Here is a 20,157-nt window from a genome sequence, read left to right on the forward strand (position 1 = left end):
CTATTGTTCAGCTTCACACTGATCAACAGTTGCACTCTCACCACAAACAGATTTAAAAGAAATTTTGTTCCATTCCTTGAAACCATCCAGCCAGCCTGTGCTGGCTTTGAAATCATGTTTCCCCAATTCAAAGGTAAACTCTTCAGCCTTTCCTTGTAAAATACTACCACTGACTGGAATTTTCCTGTTTTGCACCTACTTGAACAATTTCAAAACACAGTTGTAGGTTGTCTGGTTATCTTGTTTTTTTTTTTTTTTTTTTTAATCTTTCCCAGTGACAGTTCCACTGCTCAAAATTTTGTCTTAATTTTTCAAGTAAGTCAATAGCTTGTTACGTGGGTTTCCGAACTCGTTAACAATTTCAGATTTCTTCTTTAAATCCTTTTCCACTTCCCTTATCACTGCTACATTTTTGGCTAAAGTTAATGATTTGTACGTCTTAGGTTTTAACAAGGACATTGTCACATGATCCGCACTCGACAAAAGATCAAGCAGAAATGCTCAAACAATGCAGTCCCTCCTACCAGCGCCATAATCACCAAGCATGAGTTTTGGGGGGGGGGGGGGGGATGGGTAGGAGGAAAGGGACACTTATATTGCAGGCAGCCCAGAGAGGTAAGGAGACGAACTTTCCTGCCTTCAGCCCATTCCAACACGGTCTAGTCTATTGCTGAGAAAACACAAGTTGCGAAATACAATAATATGCTGTATCACTGAGGTAAAAAATTTGAATTAACCAAAATAAAATTCAAATCGCTCATGATTTTGTAACATTTTTTACATACAAAATGCTGGGGACCAAGCAAAATTCTCAAATTAAAGACTTAAAAATTTATCCGAGTTCCACTGTATATAGAAATCCTTTGAAGGAGGGTAGTATCTGGGTTACAGAAATCTCTTCAGCTGGTGGAAGCGTTTTTCTACAAGATCTTGCATCATGCTCCACATTCAAAAAGGTCAACAAAATTCTTTGAAGGCAAAAACATTGAAGTGTTCTCTTGGCTAGGCAACTCTCCCAAAATCAACCCCATCAAAAATGTATGGGCCATTTGTAAGAAGAGCATGGCAAAACTGGATAATCAGTGAAAGTGAGCACGATATGTTTGCTTATCAAGGTGTGGTTTCACAATGAAGATATAAAGAATATTTGGAAAAAAAAAAAAAAAGGGGGGTGGAATCTAAGTCAAAACCAGTTGATGCCATCTTGAAGAACAGAGGCAGTCACATAAAGTATTATTATTTATTTAAGACATTTATCATGAAAATGCTTTTCTGAGACTTGCACACTACTGTACTGTCACTAAAAACCTGCTATCCAAGTTACGGATATTAAGGAGATTGCAGAAGATTTTAACAGGGGCTGGGGGGGAGGATAAATTTGTTCGGATGTACAGGTTCAAACAGCATTGTATGAAGTATCTACTGCACGTGCCTCACTAGGTTTTCTTGCAGATTTTATCTGTCACATAAATCCCTAACAAATGGCTTCAAATCTCATGTTTCAGGCTCCACAAGTTGAAGTGAGCCACACAGTAGTACGTGGATGTGTGCAGAAGAAAGTACGTCTGTCATTGCTCTGCAAGGTGGAGTGGTTTGAGAATGATCTGGCCCCTGTTATAGTGCCTGTAAGTATATGTTAATGTTGTTTAGACTTCTCATTAAGAAATGAATGAAGGAAGGAAATTAGAGAATGGAAACAATTAGTAAGAATTACTCTGCATGTGTTGGAAGCATATGCAGATTTTTCCAAAAGAAGATAATCTTGTCACATCTTCAGCCTTTTTATTCTTATATCTGCCTTTTATTTACCTTTACTCTTTCTCCAACCTGATAATGCTTTTTCTAAAAGTTGGATTGAAATTGTGCTACATGACTAAAAGTACTATGTATCATTTGCAGGTGAATGGGCTAGCATTGGTGACACGGACCAAAGTTGGTCAGACTGGAAATGTGGTAAAAGTAGTGAACGTCTGTATTGGAAATCATCTCCGCCGAGGCTTCACGATGACGCCTGGAGTTAGTGATAAATGCCGTAGGATTACTGTGCGTGGCAATTTGATTGGAGATATACCTACCTGCTACACAATCACGGGTCTGGAAGCACATGAATTGCCCGTTATTGGTAAATACATGATATATAATAATTTGGAAGATTTCTTTTAAATGTAAGGTAATATTTCCTTGAGGATTTCTATTCATGTTTGTAAGCTATTCTCAGGTGCAATACCACATTTTTGGCACATGGTTAGGTCGATAAAGTTGTCAATATATCTGTCTCCCAGAGAAGTTACGTTGTTTATTTGTCGATAATTCTCACAATTTTTTCTTAATTGGTGTTTATTGAAATGGGAAGTAGGCTGGAGTGTACAAAGAAATCTGGTAGGTTTATTTGCTAGGCTTTGAAAATGCAAAGAAAGACTTGCATGATCCAATTCCAACATTTTTCTAAACTGTTCATTACAACGTGATAAATACGATAGGATTTGCTTAATACATCTTGTTAGGCTCACTTTGTGCACACAGCATAGTGCGCTTCCATGTTATGGATATTACTTCAGTTAATGGAGTTGGACAGTAGTTGCCTAAAACTGAAGTTATTCATATACGATTCTTCCTAGATTAGTCTCAAAATATTTTCATAGGAAGAAAACCATTCTTTTTTTACCTTGACATCAAGTGTTAAGTCATAATTTCCATAACTTGCATAAGCTAGTCGGGCTCCTAATTTTAGGTTTTCAGAGCTTTCTTTTCACATTGGTACACCATGGTCCTGTCACAAATAAACATATTATTTTAATTTTACCATCATAGGATTAGTTAATATTTTACTTGGCATCCAGAATGCATGTAGCCTCATACTCTGAGCATCAAATAGCTTATTCAGGAAACCTTTAATGATTGTAAATTTGAAGATGGACCTAGTTGGAATGATAACCAGACAAATTTGCTTCATACTCATTTTTTCTTCAGTGCTTAAGTGGTTGCAGAAGTTGTCCAGAAAGGGCATGCATTAAAACACAACAACTTCCTGGCTGTTCTCATACAGTTTTTAAACAGTCTTTCATTATCCATCTGCTCTTACCCATAAATCCACATATGTTCTTCTTTCAGACAGTTTGCCTTTTAAAGAAATATTGTGGAAATTCACTACATTCCAGTTCATGAAACATTCTGCCGAACCTTGAGTTTAAATTCTTTCCCAAAACTCTACTCTACAAAATAAATATGTAATAAGTATAAGTAGGATGTACAATATTATAGGTTAGGATCCACCTTTCAATACTCCGTAATAAGATGGTAAAAAGTAGTTACAACCTGTTTAATGGGACCGGTTTCCTTTCCGACCCCGACGCTTTTAGGTTTCCGAAGGGCTAGGGAGTCTTTCATTTTCACGCCCTTCGTTGGCCCTTGTCTTCTTTTGGCTGATATCTTCATTTTTCGAAGTATCGGATCCCTTCCATTTTTTCTTTCCTTCCCACCCTCCATCCCCCAGGGGCTCTGAACTTCGGAACGTAAGTTGACGACCACGGGGGCCCTTAGCTGAGTCCTGGCATTGCTTCCACTTACTTGTGCCAGGCTCCTCACTTTCATCTATCCTGTCCGACCTCCCTTGGTCAACTCTTGTTCCTTTCCGACCCCGACGCTATTAGTTTTCCGAGGGCTAGGGAGTCTTTCATTTTCACGCCCTTCGTGGCCCTTGTCTTCCTTTGGCTGATATCTTCATTTTTCGAAGTATCGGATCCCTTCCATTTTTTCTTTCCTTCCCATCCTCCATCCCCCAGGGGCTCTGAACTTCAGAGCGTGGGTTGGCGACCACGGGGCCCTTAGCTGAGTCCTGGCATTGCTTCCACTTACTTGTGCCAGGCTCCTCACTTTCATCTATCCTGTCCGACCTCCCTTGGTCAATTCTTGTTCTTTTCCGACCCCGATGCTATTAGGTTTGCGAGGGCTAGGGAGTCTTTCATTTTCACGCCCTTCGTGGCCCTTGTCTTCCTTTAACCGATATCTTCATTTTTCGAAGTGTCGGTTCTTTTTCTTTTTTCTTCGAATTAGTATTATATTAAGGATTGTTGCCTAATTGTATTTCCTCTAATAACAATAACCACCACCACCACCACCACCACCACCACCCTCTAATTAACGTCCCCCTTTCTCTATTTATCATTTCTTTATCAATTACTACGGCAAGTTGTTTCGAGTTGAACCTCGTATTTCTTTCATTATTTCTTCCTATTTTTTAAAATATATTTTTTATTTGGCTTTATTCTTTTTTAACGTTTTAAATTATTTTATAAAACCTATATATCCACTTTGAAATTTGACGAAATTAAATCCTACACTGTTTTCCTAGGACTTCATTCACGTCACCTTTTGCTCTTCGGCCGGAGAAACAAATGCCTACAAGACCTGCCTAGCAACGACTTTACATAAGCGAATATTTGACCTGCTTATGAACTTCAGCTATATTTGTTTTCGGCGCAAGATAGTGATGTTCTGTTTACTCTCTTGACTGTGATTATTGTGTTTTGAACATTTACTGAATTGCTACGTTATGATACAATGTTAATTTTTTGCCTGTATTCAATGTGCTAGTTGTTTTAAGATCTTCGCAAATTGGCTGATGATGACACTTAAAATGTGTTGAAACCGGTCCCATTAAACAGGTTGTAACTACTTTTTACCATCTTATTACGGAGTATTGAAAGGTGGATCCTAACCTATAATATTGTACATCTTATTTCTCTATTCAATACGGAACAATAATGAAGTTTTTAACTTTAAAAGTATAAGTAGTACAAAATGTGTGTTTATACTTTCCTTTCTTGAACTTGCAACAAAAATTTACATGTTTTTGTCATTGCTGTTAATTTTTTCTTTGCAAATAGTGAATCGTGCAGAATTACTAGTTATAACTTGCTGGCCTAACACTGTTTTCAGTTTCCTTTCTAAATTTAATGTCTCTTGTCTCAAAAGGTATCGTGAACACAACCTACCACACAATTGTAATTTATAATGTCTGAACTTAAGGAACACCTAAATGCACAGAAGATGCCCAAAAATAGTCATTTCCTGACTGTACAGGGTGATTCCCATTCACTGCACATACAAACTGACATGCACAAAGTTAAGAGGAAGTTTGGAGGGCTTAACTCTTCATTTTTGAAGCCTTTATAAGGGTGGGTAGAGTAGTAGTTTTAGCATTAATTGGTTAGGAGTGTTCTTGTAACCATAATTGATTTTAGTTGAAAGTTAACAAACTATATATAAAAATCATTAGATTTTACACTGGTAAAAATACATTTCACATTAGCAATAAAGATTAAGGGGTTTGACTTTTTTCCCTTTTTACTGCATGCATATCAATAACTTGCATTAATATTAGTAGTTTATATTACCCACTAACTAATTTTACAGCTTTTGGAGATGTTGAGGTGCCAGAATTTTGTCCCACAGAAGTTCTTTTGCATGCCAGTAAATCTACAAATACAAGGCTGACACATTTGAGTTCTGGGCTGAGTCGCTCAGGTAGTAGAGCATTGGCATTCTAAGCCCACCTTGAAATGTTTGATCCTAGCTCACTCCAGTGGTATTTGAAGATGCTCAGATACACGATTATTATTACATACTTGAGTCCCTTCAAATACCATCGGACTGAGCAGGGATCAAACCCATTAACTTGACTTCAGAAAGCCAGTGTTCTGTCGTCTGAACTACCCAGCCTAGCAACTTTCATTAATGTTGTAGGATCTAAATACAGAGTATTTCACAATGACTTTTCTTAATTGAAGAATGCCACTATTTCAAAACCACTTTTGAAATTGTATTCCATCAGTCTTATTAATGTTCTTATGCAGAATCTAAATAATTGTATATTCACAATACTTATATCCTTGCAGAATGTGTCCAGATGAACAGTCGGTTGAATCTAGGAAAATGTGTATCCATAACCACATAGAAATTCTTTCTATTTACAATTTTGACTAGATTTATGATCAGTTAATACTATATTTTGAATACAGGGAACATGTACTCATATATAAATTGTCATTACAGGTACTTTCATAGATCCACGCATTGTTCCTGGTTTCTGCTATAAAGTAAGACCAGCAGGCAGCAAGCGTCCATTGTTCTCTGGGCGTTCCCTCTGTCTTTTGTCAATAGGGGCAGGATATGGCAAGAGGATCACCTTTGAACCAGATCCAACAACACTGAATGCTCCAGAAAACTACTTTTGGAGTGACTCTCATCCGGACGGTCTAGGATTTGAGCCTCGTGCTGTTCATGCTGGTATGAAGTTTGCTGTTGTAGCAGGAGGCCAGTGCTTGGGTGAAGCATCTGTATTTAGAGCTGATGCTGCTCAACAAGAAGAGAGACAGGAATGGGTAAGATCAAATTTTCTACTAATAAAAATACACAATTTCCTCCCCTATATTAATAGCATTCTTTCTGTTCTTTAGTCTTTTGGAATTGAGGAGGGTTTATTGGAAGTCAAGGACATAATTGATGGCTTAATGGATTGTGGAGAACTAAACAATGAATACCCAGGGCAGAGATTGGGAATGACCAAGAGTGAGCTTGCATTCAAGAGTTAGTGGGTTTGAACTAGACTGTCAGCTGCCTTGTAGATGGTTTTCTGTAGTTTTCCACTTCATACAAAGGCAAATTATGAGATGTACCTTAAAGCCATGATCACATTCTTCCCAGCCCTAGACACATCACATCCCATCCCATCGTTGCCACAAGACCTGTCTGCGTTGGTGCGACGTTAAACTTTTAGGAAAGGAGATAAGTTCTCTCCCCCCCCACCTTTTCTAAGTCTCCCTCTTCTGATGCTGCCCTGCAATGACTGTTTTTTCTCCTGTTCTTACCTTTCTAGATAGTTCGTAAAATGCACATTTGCACACACTGCATAGCAGATGTACAATACTTGCATAATGTCTTATACACATAATCAATGCCCAAAACCTAGATACTTTATTACACAAGTTGTTAAGAACGGGATGTCAGCGACAAAGAGCTTCAGTGTATAATTGTAAAAGAACGGAAGGGCAATACGTTGTGTAGTAGCCTATTTGCTTGCAACAGTCTCGTTTGTACATGCCAGGTAATGACCAGGCCTATGGGGCATGTACAGACATTAAGTGTCCTTGTTTGGTCAGTTGCGTACATGATGGGCAAGGACAAAGAGTTAAGCACCGATTTGGAAACGGTTATCATTAACCTAGCGTTTAAAGGCTATTCCCTTAGACCAGCGGTAGCCAGGAATGTCGCACCTGTGCAGCACACTGATATGCTGTGCGATGAGCTGGCTTCATGCTTGCACATTAATATTACCACCAGTCTGGAACTGCTCCTCCCAATGTGACAGACTTGACTAGCCGTGCGGGAGGGGAATACTGCTCTCCCTCCCCACAGATTAACTATAGTAATATACCCCAGCCATCTAGTCGTAGCAATCCTCCTTTCAGAGTCCAAAAATTTCACAGCGCACATTATTATATTTAGTGTGATTTATATGTCATATACAATAAACAAATAGAAATCCATACGATATACCCTTGTTTTGAGTAAACCTGTGACAATACATTCTATTTAACAAGATACCACATACAAAATTCTATTGTATCTTATCAACGCTTTGTCAAAGTAATAATGAAACAAATGTCCGGCACACAGACAAATGCAAGCTGTTTCGCAAGCTTTCGTCGGATGATCTCGCACATAGTGACTTGTGAAGTTTCATTACAGAAAAAAACCTCTCGCAAACATATGTTGAATCAAATATTGAAAGAGCTGTAGCAGCCTCGTAATGGAGGTGTGGAAAGTCCACTCATGGGAAATGTTCGTAAAATTCTTTCGCACTTTTGATGAGGAAAAGCTTATCTCGAAGGCATGTGGTAGACTAGAGATGGATAAGTACCATCTGCAAGTGAACAAGAGGATCATTGACTGAAATAGCGAAGGGTCTTGCAAATGTTTGTAGAAGAGGAACCGTTCTGCAAATTGTTTCTTGATGTCTACGAATACAGAAACATACTCTTCAAATGCAACACATTCACGAACAGAGTACAATCTTGGAAGAAGTGCTGCGTTCCCGCACTTGAGCTGGCTTTTCCAAAGTACAAGTTTTCTATAAAACACTTCCAATTTCTCCACCATATCAGATATTACATTATTTTTACTGTGCATAGCAACGTTGAAAGCATTCGTATGATTGATAATACAGTCTAACCTCGATATCTCGAACCTCCATTACTCTAATTATCAGTATCTCGAAGTAACTTAAATTTCCCAGCCGTTTGTCCTATTCTTCACGTGTATTTATTTCTCTATTACTTGAAGCAAACATTTTCTCCCTTGAAGCAAAAAGTACTTTGGAACTCTAATTTTATGCAACATTAACTGTGCAATACAGCATTTACCGTTGAGAAGTAAAGAAAGGTTTACAGTGATGCTGGAAGCTAATATGGCGGAAACCAAAAAACTAAAACTTCTAATGATAGAAAAATCAGTGAAGCCTCACTGTTTATCGGGTGTGAATTACCGGTCACGTACGAAAGCAACCCCCAATATCGCGGATGACAAGCTCCATTTACGGATCTCGGCTGTGTGGTATTGACAAAGTTTCAATGAGAAGGGAGGAAACAGAGGTAACAGAGGAGACTAACAGATTTTTCCAAAGGTGTTACCGGAGGTATTTTTCTTGTTTCACTGCTGTATGTACTATATTCTGTCTTCTAAAAAGTTACTATAATAAGGGTTATAATTAAAGTGATGCCGTAACGAGAGTTTGTTTGAATATTTTTAAATACTGTTAACGTAATGTATTCAGTATAAGCCCATAGATACATAGGACTCAATTACACAAGCTCAAAAACTGTATTCTCTACATCTCGAAATTTCGATAACTCGAAATAAAATTTAGCTCTCGAGATGATTCAAGATATTGAGGTTCCACTGTATCAACCAGGAACGTTAAGGTGTGCTATCGACTGGGGATCTTCTAATTTTGACTTATGGTTGTTTTTCTCATTTAAGAAGTTAACTATAGCAAGTCCTAACTCAAAAAACCTGCTTAAAACCTTATTGCGGCTAATCTAACGGACGTCGCTGTGGTACATAATATCATGCTCTTCGTCTCCTCTCAGAAATTTCCTAAACTGCCGGTGCGTCGAGCCGTGGGACCTTATGGAAGTTGTTGCACACACTTTAAACCGACATCTCCTAAATTGGCTGACTTCGCACAAAGCGCTTGGTGGTGAAAAATGCAATGAACGCTGGGAAACGTTGTCTCATTGCGCCCAAGTTTATTTCGTAACAAGGCAATGGATCCCTTTTTGTTGCCTCGCATTGCCGGTGCACCATCCGTCGTCACCAATACCGATTTTTTTTTTTCCAATCCAAACAGGCCGCATCGATGACGTCTCACACAGCTCTAAGGATGTCTATACCTGTGGTGGTGGTGGTAATGGACACCATATCTAAAAGGTCCTCTGTAATGCGGAGGTTTCTGTCCACTCCTAGGAAGAAAAAACAAACTGTGGAGTATCTGATATATCTCTGGACTCATCCACAGTGATTGAAAACGCGAAGAAATCCTTCACAGCATTAATTAATTGTCAACGTACACCACTAGCCATGGCACGGATTCAACATGTCTGTTTGGCAGGAAAGGCAGACATTTCCAAACTTACTGGCTTCTGTGGGGCAGAGAAGTTCTGTTCTGTCAACCAAGCACTCTTTCACCATTTCGCCATCTGCAAATGGCATTCCGAATCTCAATTTTCAGCGTTGTGTTGTAACTAGCTCCTAATGCCGGCATGTGAAGATAATCTTCCTGGAAGTACGAGAAGAGGACACTATTAAACATACTGCGGTTGTGAGCCACAGAAGATTGGATCTTAAAATATGTTTTCAAATGTTTAACGTATGTCGGAATCTGCCTGCTAAATGCAATAATGTATTTTCAGATCCCTAAGGCCTGCTTATCGTTCTTTGCATACTAACTTGTCATATTCTTCTTTATGTACACCATTATAGTGACGCTCGACAGTACATTTCCAGTGTCCGCCAATAGTCCGATGGCATAATAACCATTTAGAATTGCTTCCCTCGGGCGTAAAAAAAGAACTGCAATTCCCAGTCCATTTTAAATGATTGCAAATTTTTGCCGCTGCTTCTCACTTTTAATGTGCTTTCCGTAGTGCAATGCGTCTGCATCAGCACTTACAACGAACCACTGTCTTGAACCATGTATGGTACGTTCCCTAGCCGCCAGACTTGTACAATACACCTGGCCACCCCTACGGTCAGTGCTCCCCACCACATTATCTCCCTCTCCCCGAGAGCGGACACCCCTACGAAACTCTTCACGTGTGCAAAGTCAGTGTGTGGTAACTGTACACACTGCGAACTGTGCAGCATTTGGGCACTGCTGCCTTAGACAAATTGGACGAGAAGTAAACAAACCGCACTCTACAGTTAATTATGTGCTTAATTAAACTTTGGTACAATGGCACAACAAAGAATTTGCCAAGAATTAAAAAGAAGAAACTAAATGACAGACAAGAGCGTTCCATTGTTAAACAAGTGAGGCAATATCCGAAAATAAGTGCTCCAGAAATCTGACAGTTAACAAACACTGTTGAGAAAGAACATTTCCAGCCAGGCTGTTCAGAGTACTTTGGAAGTATGGATATCACGGAAGATGAGCAAGAAAAAGGCAATTTGTAAGTCGAAAAAGTAAAGTCGCTCGAATGAAGTTTGCCAAGATGCATGAAAATAGGAGCCAAGATTTCTGGGACAGTTATTTAGTCTGATGAGGCCAAAATTAACATTTTTGGACCAGATGGGAACCGCAGAGTATGCAGGAAGGCATATACTGCGAATGAGCGTAATAATACCACACCTACGTTGAAAACATGGGGGTGGTTCCATTCTCGTGGGGGGGAGGGACAGTGTATGTCATCGAAAGGTGTTGGTACCCTCCACTTTATTGGCTGAGTCGTGGAAAAACAGGGCTGTCTTGAAGTATTGCAGAAAAATGTGAAACAGAGCGCTCGAAAGATGGGAATTCTACCCTCGTATATCTTCCAGGACAATTATTCTAAACGTACCCCTGGCATGTGTTAAGAATGGCTCATATGGAGTGTTCCTAAGCAGCTCAAAATACCTATCCAGTCCCCAGATCTGAACCCCATTGAACATGTGTGGGTTCACTTGAAAAAACTGGTTCGTTCTAGGCACATACAATCTAAACGTCAGTTAAAGGAAATTGTGGCAGAGGAATAGAAAAAAAATTTACCCCACTGTCTGTAAAAGGCTAGTAAATTCTATACTGGGATGTCTTAAGGCCGTAATAAAGGTCAAAGTTTATGCCAGTGAGTATTAATTCTTCTATCACAGAAAATGTTTGTTTAGTTGTTTGTATTACTGATGTATAAATAAGTGAGGTCATATGAAATGTTTTGTTTCTATCTGCATTGTTTTGTACATTAAAGGTGTAATGATATTCTAACCAGTGTTGTCCTACTCCTTAAATACCTGTACAATCGAAACAGACAAAAAGGCCCAAAAATAATGAGCAAGAGTTCTTGTGTTATAAAGTAAAATAACCACCTGTATAAATAAGACTGTTTCAGTCTGTACATGTTTTATTGATCAGTATCTTAGTTGGGACTTAAATTTCTAGCTTCATATTGGAAAATTTTGATGAATGTTAGTTGGATGCCATTGTAGTCTAGAGATTAGCGCTATACCTTCCCATGTTAAATTCCTAGCCCTGCAACCAATTTAAGACTAGTTTAAAGATACTGTATTTACAAGTATATTAGACCCCCTGGCTTTTCGAGAAAAAGAAAAAATAAATCTCGCCTATAAGACCCCCCCCCCAACGTAATTCGTCGCAGAACGACGACGATTCTGCTTCGAAGCGGGTGCAAGTCTTATTGCAGCTCTGATGACATTGCACAAATTTGTGAATAGTTTCGTCCGTATGACCTACGCAATAAAAATGCGTCAAATCCATGTGGTACAACTGTGTTTCGCAGTTAAGAAATGTCCGCCTCTGTAGCGTAGGTCTACTGTAGCTCTGACGTTGCACAAATAGATGAATAGGCCTAGCTTCGTGTCCAACCCGCGCATTGCAAGCGTGTATCAGTCGTGCTATGTATCTGTGTTCTGTAGTTAATAATGTCCGCCAGCGTAATGGTTAGCACAATTAGTTGCTGCTTTCGGGGGTCTGACTTGGATTCCTGGTACCGTACTGCCAGAGATTTACGAATGGCAGGAAGGTTGATATGCGGTAAAGGCTGTACATGTAACTCCCCTCCACTGGGAGTGTGTCTAAAAAGAGCTGTACCACCTCGGGATGAGGAAACGAGTTTACTTTAGTTGAGAAATGTTCACAGTTGTTGCTATTTATACAGCAGGCGAGATCATTAATAAAGTGGTCATTTAATATCTCATAACTCAGACCAATATAGGTGTACATTTGGAGAGAAGCAACTTTAAAACGTGATAAAAGCTATCCAATTAATACGATTGTTTTACTCGCCAACGTACCTAACAAATATAATAATAATAATAATAATAATAATAATAATAATAATAATAATAATAATGATGATAATGATAATAATTTTATGTCCCCACGAACTTGAAACGATTTTCAGACACGCCAAACAAAACACACTAGGGTATGTTTTAATAAAAAAAAAAAACAACAAACGTATGAAATTAAACATTATGATAATAAAACGCATTACCGCCACACCTGTAGATTTAAAGTTAAAAACTTCATTATTGTTCCGTATTGAATAGAGAAATAAGATGTACAATATTATAGGTTAGGATCCACCTTTCAATACTCCGTAATAAGATGGTAAAAAGTAGTTACAACCTGTTTAATGGGACCGGTTTCAACACATTTTAAGTGTCATCATCAGCCAATTTGCGAAGATCTTAAAACAACTAGCACATTGAATACAGGCAAAAAATTAACATTGTATCATAACGTAGCAATTCAGTAAATGTTCAAAACACAATTACATTTACTGAATTGCTACGTTATGATACAATGTTAATTTTTTGCCTGTATTCAATGTGCTAGTTGTTTTAAGATCTTCGCAAATTGGCTGATGATGACACTTAAAATGTGTTGAAACCGGTCCCATTAAACAGGTTGTAACTACTTTTTACCATCTTATTACGGAGTATTGAAAGGTGGATCCTAACCTATAATATTGTACATCTTACACCTGTAGATATCTATAAATGGTGGTATATTTTCCTGTTATTTATTTTTTCCGTTGAACTTCTGGCAGTACCGTCTGTGGCACTATCAAGGCGATAATATACCTAACCTAAACAGTGTGGTCTGTCTTATCTCATAGACAGCTGTTTACGCAAATCCTGATGTGATAAATACAGAGAACAAGCATGAAATGTACTTAAAAATAAGGGTCTATATTTCAGCAGCCGCAGTTATTACTATGTATTACATTCGGAAGTACAACTCATAACATACACTTGTTATCTGCTGATGGTTTGGCATGTCTTCTACAGCACTTCTTTATTCGGAAGGAGTGGCATCTGCTACATATACACCAACTGGGAATATCGGAGACCATCTGGGAATAGATTTACACTGTTTATAGACTCTATAGTCGGGAACGAAATTATTTTTAAAAGGTTCAAAAAGACGGGACCTTGTATGCTCTTGATTGCAGTACATGGATCGAAGAGAATGAAGCATGGCTGACGCGACTGGCGAGAGATAGCAGTGAAGATGTCGCGTAGAATGCAGACACGCCGGTAGCAAGGCAGGGAAGTTGGCGGCGCAAGGCGATAATTCAAATGAAAGCAGTGATCAGGTTTACTGTGTGCTAGGCCTACTGCTGAACTGACAGAGACAAATGACTGGCCATTAAGTTCTTTTGTATCAATATTTAATTATATAACACGATACCCATATCCCTTTCTTCTACAGGATCGAGTATGAAGTGAGACGAATCTTCGTAGCGAGTTTTTATATGTACCGTAGGCCTAAAAGTCGTGTTCACCGTTTACCGCCTTTTTACGTTTAGAAATACTGCCTTCTGACGAAAATAGCCAGTATAACTTCAATACATTCTAAGTTTGTTAAATAATAGTACGTATAGAATGTTTACACCTACAATTTTAGCTCTTTATAACCTAGAAGTCATATGTTCGCTGCACAAAATTTTGACGTTATCACATATTGGACCCCCTTTACTATTTTTGGCTGCAAAAGTGGGGGGGAAAAAAGGGGTCTAATACATGAGTAAATATGGTAACTAGTTTTTCTCAGTATTAAAAACACAAACTCTCCACTATCCTAGACGACTTTTTCTATGGTTCTCCCACATCTCACGTGAATGCCAAGATAATAATATACATAATACTCAGACTTCCTTTTTCATTTTCCTAATCCCCCCCCCCCCCCGGCCCCAAATTATGTCGTTGACAACTGTTTGAAATACATATGAAAAGATCCTCATTCTTCATTATTGCTTTAAGATATATTAGCTCTTTTAACACTAAAACAGTATCTGATTTTCATTCTTCTATTTTGTGCAGGTGAAAGGCGAGAAGGGCAACACACTGGTGAAGTACATCCACATAGATGTGACATGCCATGTAGTCTTGCAGTCAGCACCTGATCCCCAAGCTATGAGAGTGTCGGGAACGGCAGTGATGGCACGGTTCCCTGGATTCCAGCATGCTAAACTCCTCCGGGTTGAAAACGTGGGTCTGGATTCTCAACTCAACCTCTTATTCGTGACTCAGCAAGCTAGGCTGGAATTTTATCCATTGTGATGTGTAGAGTGCTTTAGTTTCATTTAAATTCATTACTAGAACTGTTGCGCTGAAAAAGCAGGGTATGTCTCTTAGTATTATGCAACGCCAATGATTATTCTGAACAATGTTCTTTATCACCGGCCTTGAAATTCGTATATTTTCAGCTTGCACAATCCTTTATACATAGTACTTCAATACTTTATTTTAATTAGATGGAGCTAATTGGGTAGCCCTTTAGAAGGTATAGTATTAATCTCTCAGGAGAAGAGGATAGTAATAAAAGAACATTCTTTTAAAATGTATTCACTGATGAATATGTTTTTTAGCTTGCAAAATCTTACTGTTGGCAACACTTTTATGAAATTATAATTGTTGCTAATGTCACTGATCACTTGAATGCTGGATTCTGATTAATTGGGATAAAAGAATTCCAATAGCAGCTTTACATTAATTTTTTACATTTTAATAAAGGAGCATTTTCCAATAATGTATATTGTAGATGAAATTTGGAAATAAAATGTTTCATTTTTACATGTGATGTCTACTTATTACCTCCCATGCTCTATTTTGTGTGATCCTTCCAAGGATATACAGCTTTCCTTAATTATCCCAAGGACCGAGCTCGATAGTTGTAGCCGCTTAAGTGCGGCCCGTATTCGGGAGATAGTGGGTTCGAACCCAACTGTCAGCAGCCCTGAAGATGGTTTTCCGTGGTTTCCCATTTTCACACCAGGCAAATGCTGGGGCTGTACCTTAATTAAGGCCACGACCACTTCCTTCCCATCTTCACCAAAAGACCTACCTGTGTCAGTGCGACAAAGCCAATAGCAAAAATAAAAATTTAGAAAAAGATATATATCCTAAGTCCTGCTGGTCATCTGTAGAACGATTTCTTTTCCTCATACCTTACAGTTACTGAGACTTGTTTTTACTTCCCGAAACTGTGCCAATGCCCAGGCATGACATATAAATTTGAAAGTACTTTATTTGAACTTTGTAATGTTTCTGGCAGATGGGGCATGGGTGAATCATTTCTGGCCATGATCATTCTCAGCAAGTCAGTTGCCTGATGATAGCAGTGCATAATGGGTGTGACCACAGTTGAGCAGCGTTCGTTCATCCAGGTCCGTATGACTTCGATCATATTCCCAAAGTGAAGCAGCCATTGTGTGGAAAACCCTTTGCCAACAAACAAGACCTCATACAAAAAATTTGATGCGAGGTAGCACACGTGGACTGATTTCGTGCAGCCAATGGTATTTTCAGTCTTTCTCACGTATGGCAACAAACTCCAGACAACCTAGGAGACTACTATGAATGATAAAACAGCTTGTATGGTACCTACAAATGATTGTACACAGGTTGTAAGAGAATAAAACCAAACCAATCCCAATGGCGCAACAGCCCTGAAGGGCCTGGAACTACCAAGTGACTGCGGCTCAAGGCTTGCAGATTACAACGTAGTGAATGTTCAAAAAGCTAACGTTCCCCTTTTACTTAACAAGATTCCTGCATCGATACCCATACCTGCCAACTTTTGAAAATGGCTATCAGTAAAACTCACGCACAACAAAAAAAATTATCAGAGGATCGAGAAGGCAGTGACTGATGTTCGCGAGTAATTACCTTGCTCAAGTTTTGCTATATAATAGAGGTTCGTAATCGTTACATTAGTGTAAAAGTGATCAGAAGTAAATATTTAGATCACCTACTACATTCTTGAAAGTAAGATACCTGACATTATTTCCGTGGTCTTTGTAAGAAGTGAAGAACTATACAGATAACCCAAAACCCTTCGTTGACCCACTCAAAATAGCCACCTCTGTTGATAGAGGTCGGCATCTATCGAAATCAATGATATTTTTCCTCAATAGACGCCAAATAAACCAACAAATAATAACACCGTAAATAACCCTCCACATCCTAACAGTGCATCAGGTAACCAAATGACAACCGTCACAAGTAGGCCTAGTAACGAACGTAATTCAAGGTTAAGCTATTCTGCTGCAATACAGTTGTACCCCTCCAAAGAACAAGCTATTGTAATCGAATCTCATGACGGGATCAGTATCAAGGTATAGCTATAGGTAAACTTACAACCCCTAGCAACATTCTGTTTGTTTCACGTATTAAAGTTAAAAACTTTTTATTTTATAACCACCTATTCAATACAAGGATAATGCACTCAATTATTTATAAAATATTCATGAGGTACATTGGTTAATAGGACATGTTTCGTTTGTCTTTGCGAACATCATCAGCTATAAATAACAAAGCCTAAGGTCAGGGCCCTGAGTTTATTTAAATGGTTAAAAATGTCGTTATATTAAAAGAATGGTAAAATTGTGATATAAGTAGTTGTATAGTATTAAAATTAGACTGTAACATAGTATAACGATTAGCATAAAGAATTTTTCATAAAGTACAATGAATATTGATGATCTGAAAAGTAAAAACAATCATAAGGGTTATTAAATTAGAAAAGATGTAATAGTAGACATTAAAAAGACTTCGATGTTTGAAGCGTGGATTAATTGTAGAGTTGTTGGGTATAAACTTGAAGTTTGAAATCTGAAAAGACAGAAAAATGGAAGAGTGAAGTAATGTTTAAAACGAGAATAAAAAAGTGATGGAAATAGTAAAAGGGGAAAGCTTACCCATTAGACCGGTGAAAATATTTGCTAGCGGTAACAGCGTGAATAGGACAAGGCAGGCCACTTGTTATTGCCTCTAGTGAATTGTGTTGAGTTGAGACAGATAATATTGTAGGCACTGAATATGTCCGTACCGGTATGTGACGTGTGGAGAATGTTGAAAGCATGAACTTTAAATTTTTAAATCTGAAAAGAAGAAGAAAAAAGGGGAAATTGAGGCCATGTTAAGACGAAAATTAAAAGGGAGAGAAAGAAAATTGAAAAGGAAGCTTACCTGCTGTGATAGAAAGGGAGTGTCCGCTGACGTTAGTTGCGTGAGGCAAACTGACAAGCGGCTTTGTTATTGCTTCTCGTGTTATATGTGTGTACACGTAGAGGCGGGGAGTGAGTCATCTGAGGAGGGGAAGTAGCTGATTCTTTAGACGCGCTAGATGTTCGTGGAGGGGGTATCAGATGGGAGGGTGGTGGAGTAGTTTTTTTTTTGCTATGGGCTTTACGTCGCACCGACTCAGAAAGGTCTTATGGCGACGATGGGATAGGAAAGGCCTAGGAGTTGGAAGGAAGCGGCCGTGGCCTTAATTAAGGTACAGCTCCAGCATTTGCCTGGTGTGAAAATGGGGAAACCACGGAAAACCATTTTCAGGGCTGCCGATAGTGGGATTCGAACCTACTATCTCCCGGATGCAAGCTCACAGCCGCGCGCCTCTACGCGCACGGCCAACTCGCCCGGTGGGTGGAGTAGTAACTGTTGTTACTGAGGAAATGCTCTTAGCGGTTGGATAATTAAAAATGTTCATAAAGTTGTTGTTATTTATATTTAAAAAAGAAAGAGTAATTCTGGGATTTTCTCAATTAATGGGCTTTTGATTTCTGAAATTTCGTTTAAGTTTTGATTTCCATTGAAATGTTGGTCCAAGGATATGTAAATGTTCTCGAACTCTGTCATTAGTTTGCTTTTACTGACGTATTTTAGGATTTGAAGAACTTTTTCAATCGTCGTAAAACTGTGGCCGGTTTCTTCCATGTGAATACTCATGGCGGAATATTTTTTTTGGTGTGTTTTGAGGCGTTGTAATGTTCAAGATACCTAGTCCAAAAAAACTGCGTCCGGTTTGTCCGATGTATGAAAAATCACAATGAGTACATTTAAGTCTATAGACACCAGAGTTCGAGAATTTAGTGTGATTACTGTTAACTATGTTTGAATTGAGAAAAACATTACGGTTCGTGTGTCGGGTTTTATGGGCGATGTTGATGTCGTATTTCTTTAGGGGGTTGGTGATTTGAAATAGGCCTGGGTTTGTGTAGGTGAAAGCGGCATAGTCGATTTTTTAGGTTTGTCCGGAATTAACTTAGTCGCAGTTTTTTAATTTTACACATGTAATCACATGTAAGGAGCCTCCGTGGCTCAGACGGCAGCGCGTTGGCCTCCCACCGCTGGATACCGTGGTTCAAATCCCGGTCACTCCATGTGAGATTTGTGCTGGACAAAGCGGAGGCGGGACAGGTTTTTCTCCGGGTACTCTGGTTTTCCCTGTCATCTTTCATTCCAGCAACACACTCCACTCTCATTTCATAGCATCTATCAGTCGTAAATAAATCACTTTGGGAGTGGCGACCCCATCGTACTAATAGCCTATATCTGCTTCATTCATTCCATCCCTGACCCGGTCATTGACTGGAAAACAGGTTGTAGGTTTTCATTTTCAATCACATGTAATTGTTTCACGTATATCGAACGAAAGGACATGCATCTTTCTCTCTAGTAAGAAAAATGTCGAAGATCTGATATTGACAAACCCTAAGATCTTAACAAACACTGTTTCACTGGAAATACGACCCCTTCTACCAAAAAACAAGCGTATTATATTATCCAACGTCTGTCCTGTGATCCCAAACTATGTTATTGAAGAGGAATTGTTACAACTCTGTGTGAAAATCATGTCTAGGATTACCCCAATCAGAGCAGGTTTGTCAATTCCAGGATTCTCCCATTTTTTAAGCTTTCGAAGACAAATGTACATTCAAACTGAAGGGATTCGGGGAGTTTATCAAAGTCTTCATCTCTAATACAATGGTACAAACTACTGGATTTACCTATCATCCGACTCACCCACTTGTTTTTTTTTTTTCCATACCGAAGGACATCTGGCCAAAGATTGTCCTAACAACGTATCGCTTCCAAAAGATGAATCCTCTTCGAATAATTTTCCTCAGCTCCAAGAGATTTCACAAAAGTCACAGATCGAAAACCCCAAAACAGACATCGGTACTTCTAGTTCTTCTAGCTCACTCCCAAAAGATAGGCCTACTCAAGAAGCCACTTCAATGACCAACCCTGACTTAGCACTTAGCCAAGTCCGTAATGATCCTCCCTCCTCCAGAATTCAAATTGAGAGAGAAATTGCAGCACCTATGGAAACATACGCCACCCCTACAACAGTGAATTTTCCTGGATGTAAAAGGCCAATTTCACTAGCTAGCAGTGAAACAACTAATCCAAATCCTCCTGATAGCAACAAATCCATACTGGCCTCTCCTGAACAAATCGAAAACTGTAAGACAAATCACACTTCCAAGAAACCCAAGACAGACACGCAAAAATCAATAAGTGATATGCTCTTGCTGTGATGTACCTACTTGGCCCACAGATGTATGACAAAATTATAACGTGGTTGGT

At 38.9% G+C, this 20,157-nt stretch overlaps 2 protein-coding genes across 9 annotated transcripts in view; one reads left to right on the forward strand and one right to left on the reverse strand.

Moving 5' to 3' along the window:
* The window catches only part of LOC136864784 (uncharacterized), a 91,635-nt gene extending 76,281 nt beyond the window's left edge, over positions 1 to 15,354 (forward strand). For all 6 annotated transcript variants that reach the window (XM_067142165.2, XM_067142169.2, XM_067142166.2 and 3 more), the window contains 4 exons: positions 1,506 to 1,625; positions 1,900 to 2,122; positions 6,055 to 6,383; positions 14,602 to 15,354. In XM_067142165.2, the coding sequence (XP_066998266.2) occupies positions 1,506 to 1,625; positions 1,900 to 2,122; positions 6,055 to 6,383; positions 14,602 to 14,841 (912 nt within the window). In that variant the 3' untranslated portion in view covers positions 14,842 to 15,354. The remainder of the gene's footprint in view (positions 1 to 1,505; positions 1,626 to 1,899; positions 2,123 to 6,054; positions 6,384 to 14,601) is intronic.
* Positions 1 to 20,157, reverse strand: part of Adat1 (Adenosine deaminase, tRNA-specific 1) — a 278,918-nt gene that overhangs the window by 103,443 nt on the left and 155,318 nt on the right. The window contains exons 1-2 of one of the 3 annotated variants that reach the window (XR_011017862.1): positions 17,752 to 17,865; positions 17,481 to 17,663 (exon numbers count right to left, since the gene is read on the reverse strand). The exons of 1 other annotated variant lie outside the window; for it this stretch is intronic. The gene's annotated coding sequence lies outside the window, so the exon portion shown is untranslated. Of the gene's footprint in view, positions 1 to 17,480; positions 17,664 to 17,751; positions 17,867 to 20,157 lie in introns of those variants that run through there. One more of the 3 variants, XR_011017861.1, reaches the window with a different exon arrangement.

Source organism: Anabrus simplex, chromosome 2 (assembly GCF_040414725.1).
Source record: "Anabrus simplex isolate iqAnaSimp1 chromosome 2, ASM4041472v1, whole genome shotgun sequence".
Taxonomy (NCBI): Eukaryota; Metazoa; Arthropoda; class Insecta; order Orthoptera; family Tettigoniidae; genus Anabrus; species Anabrus simplex.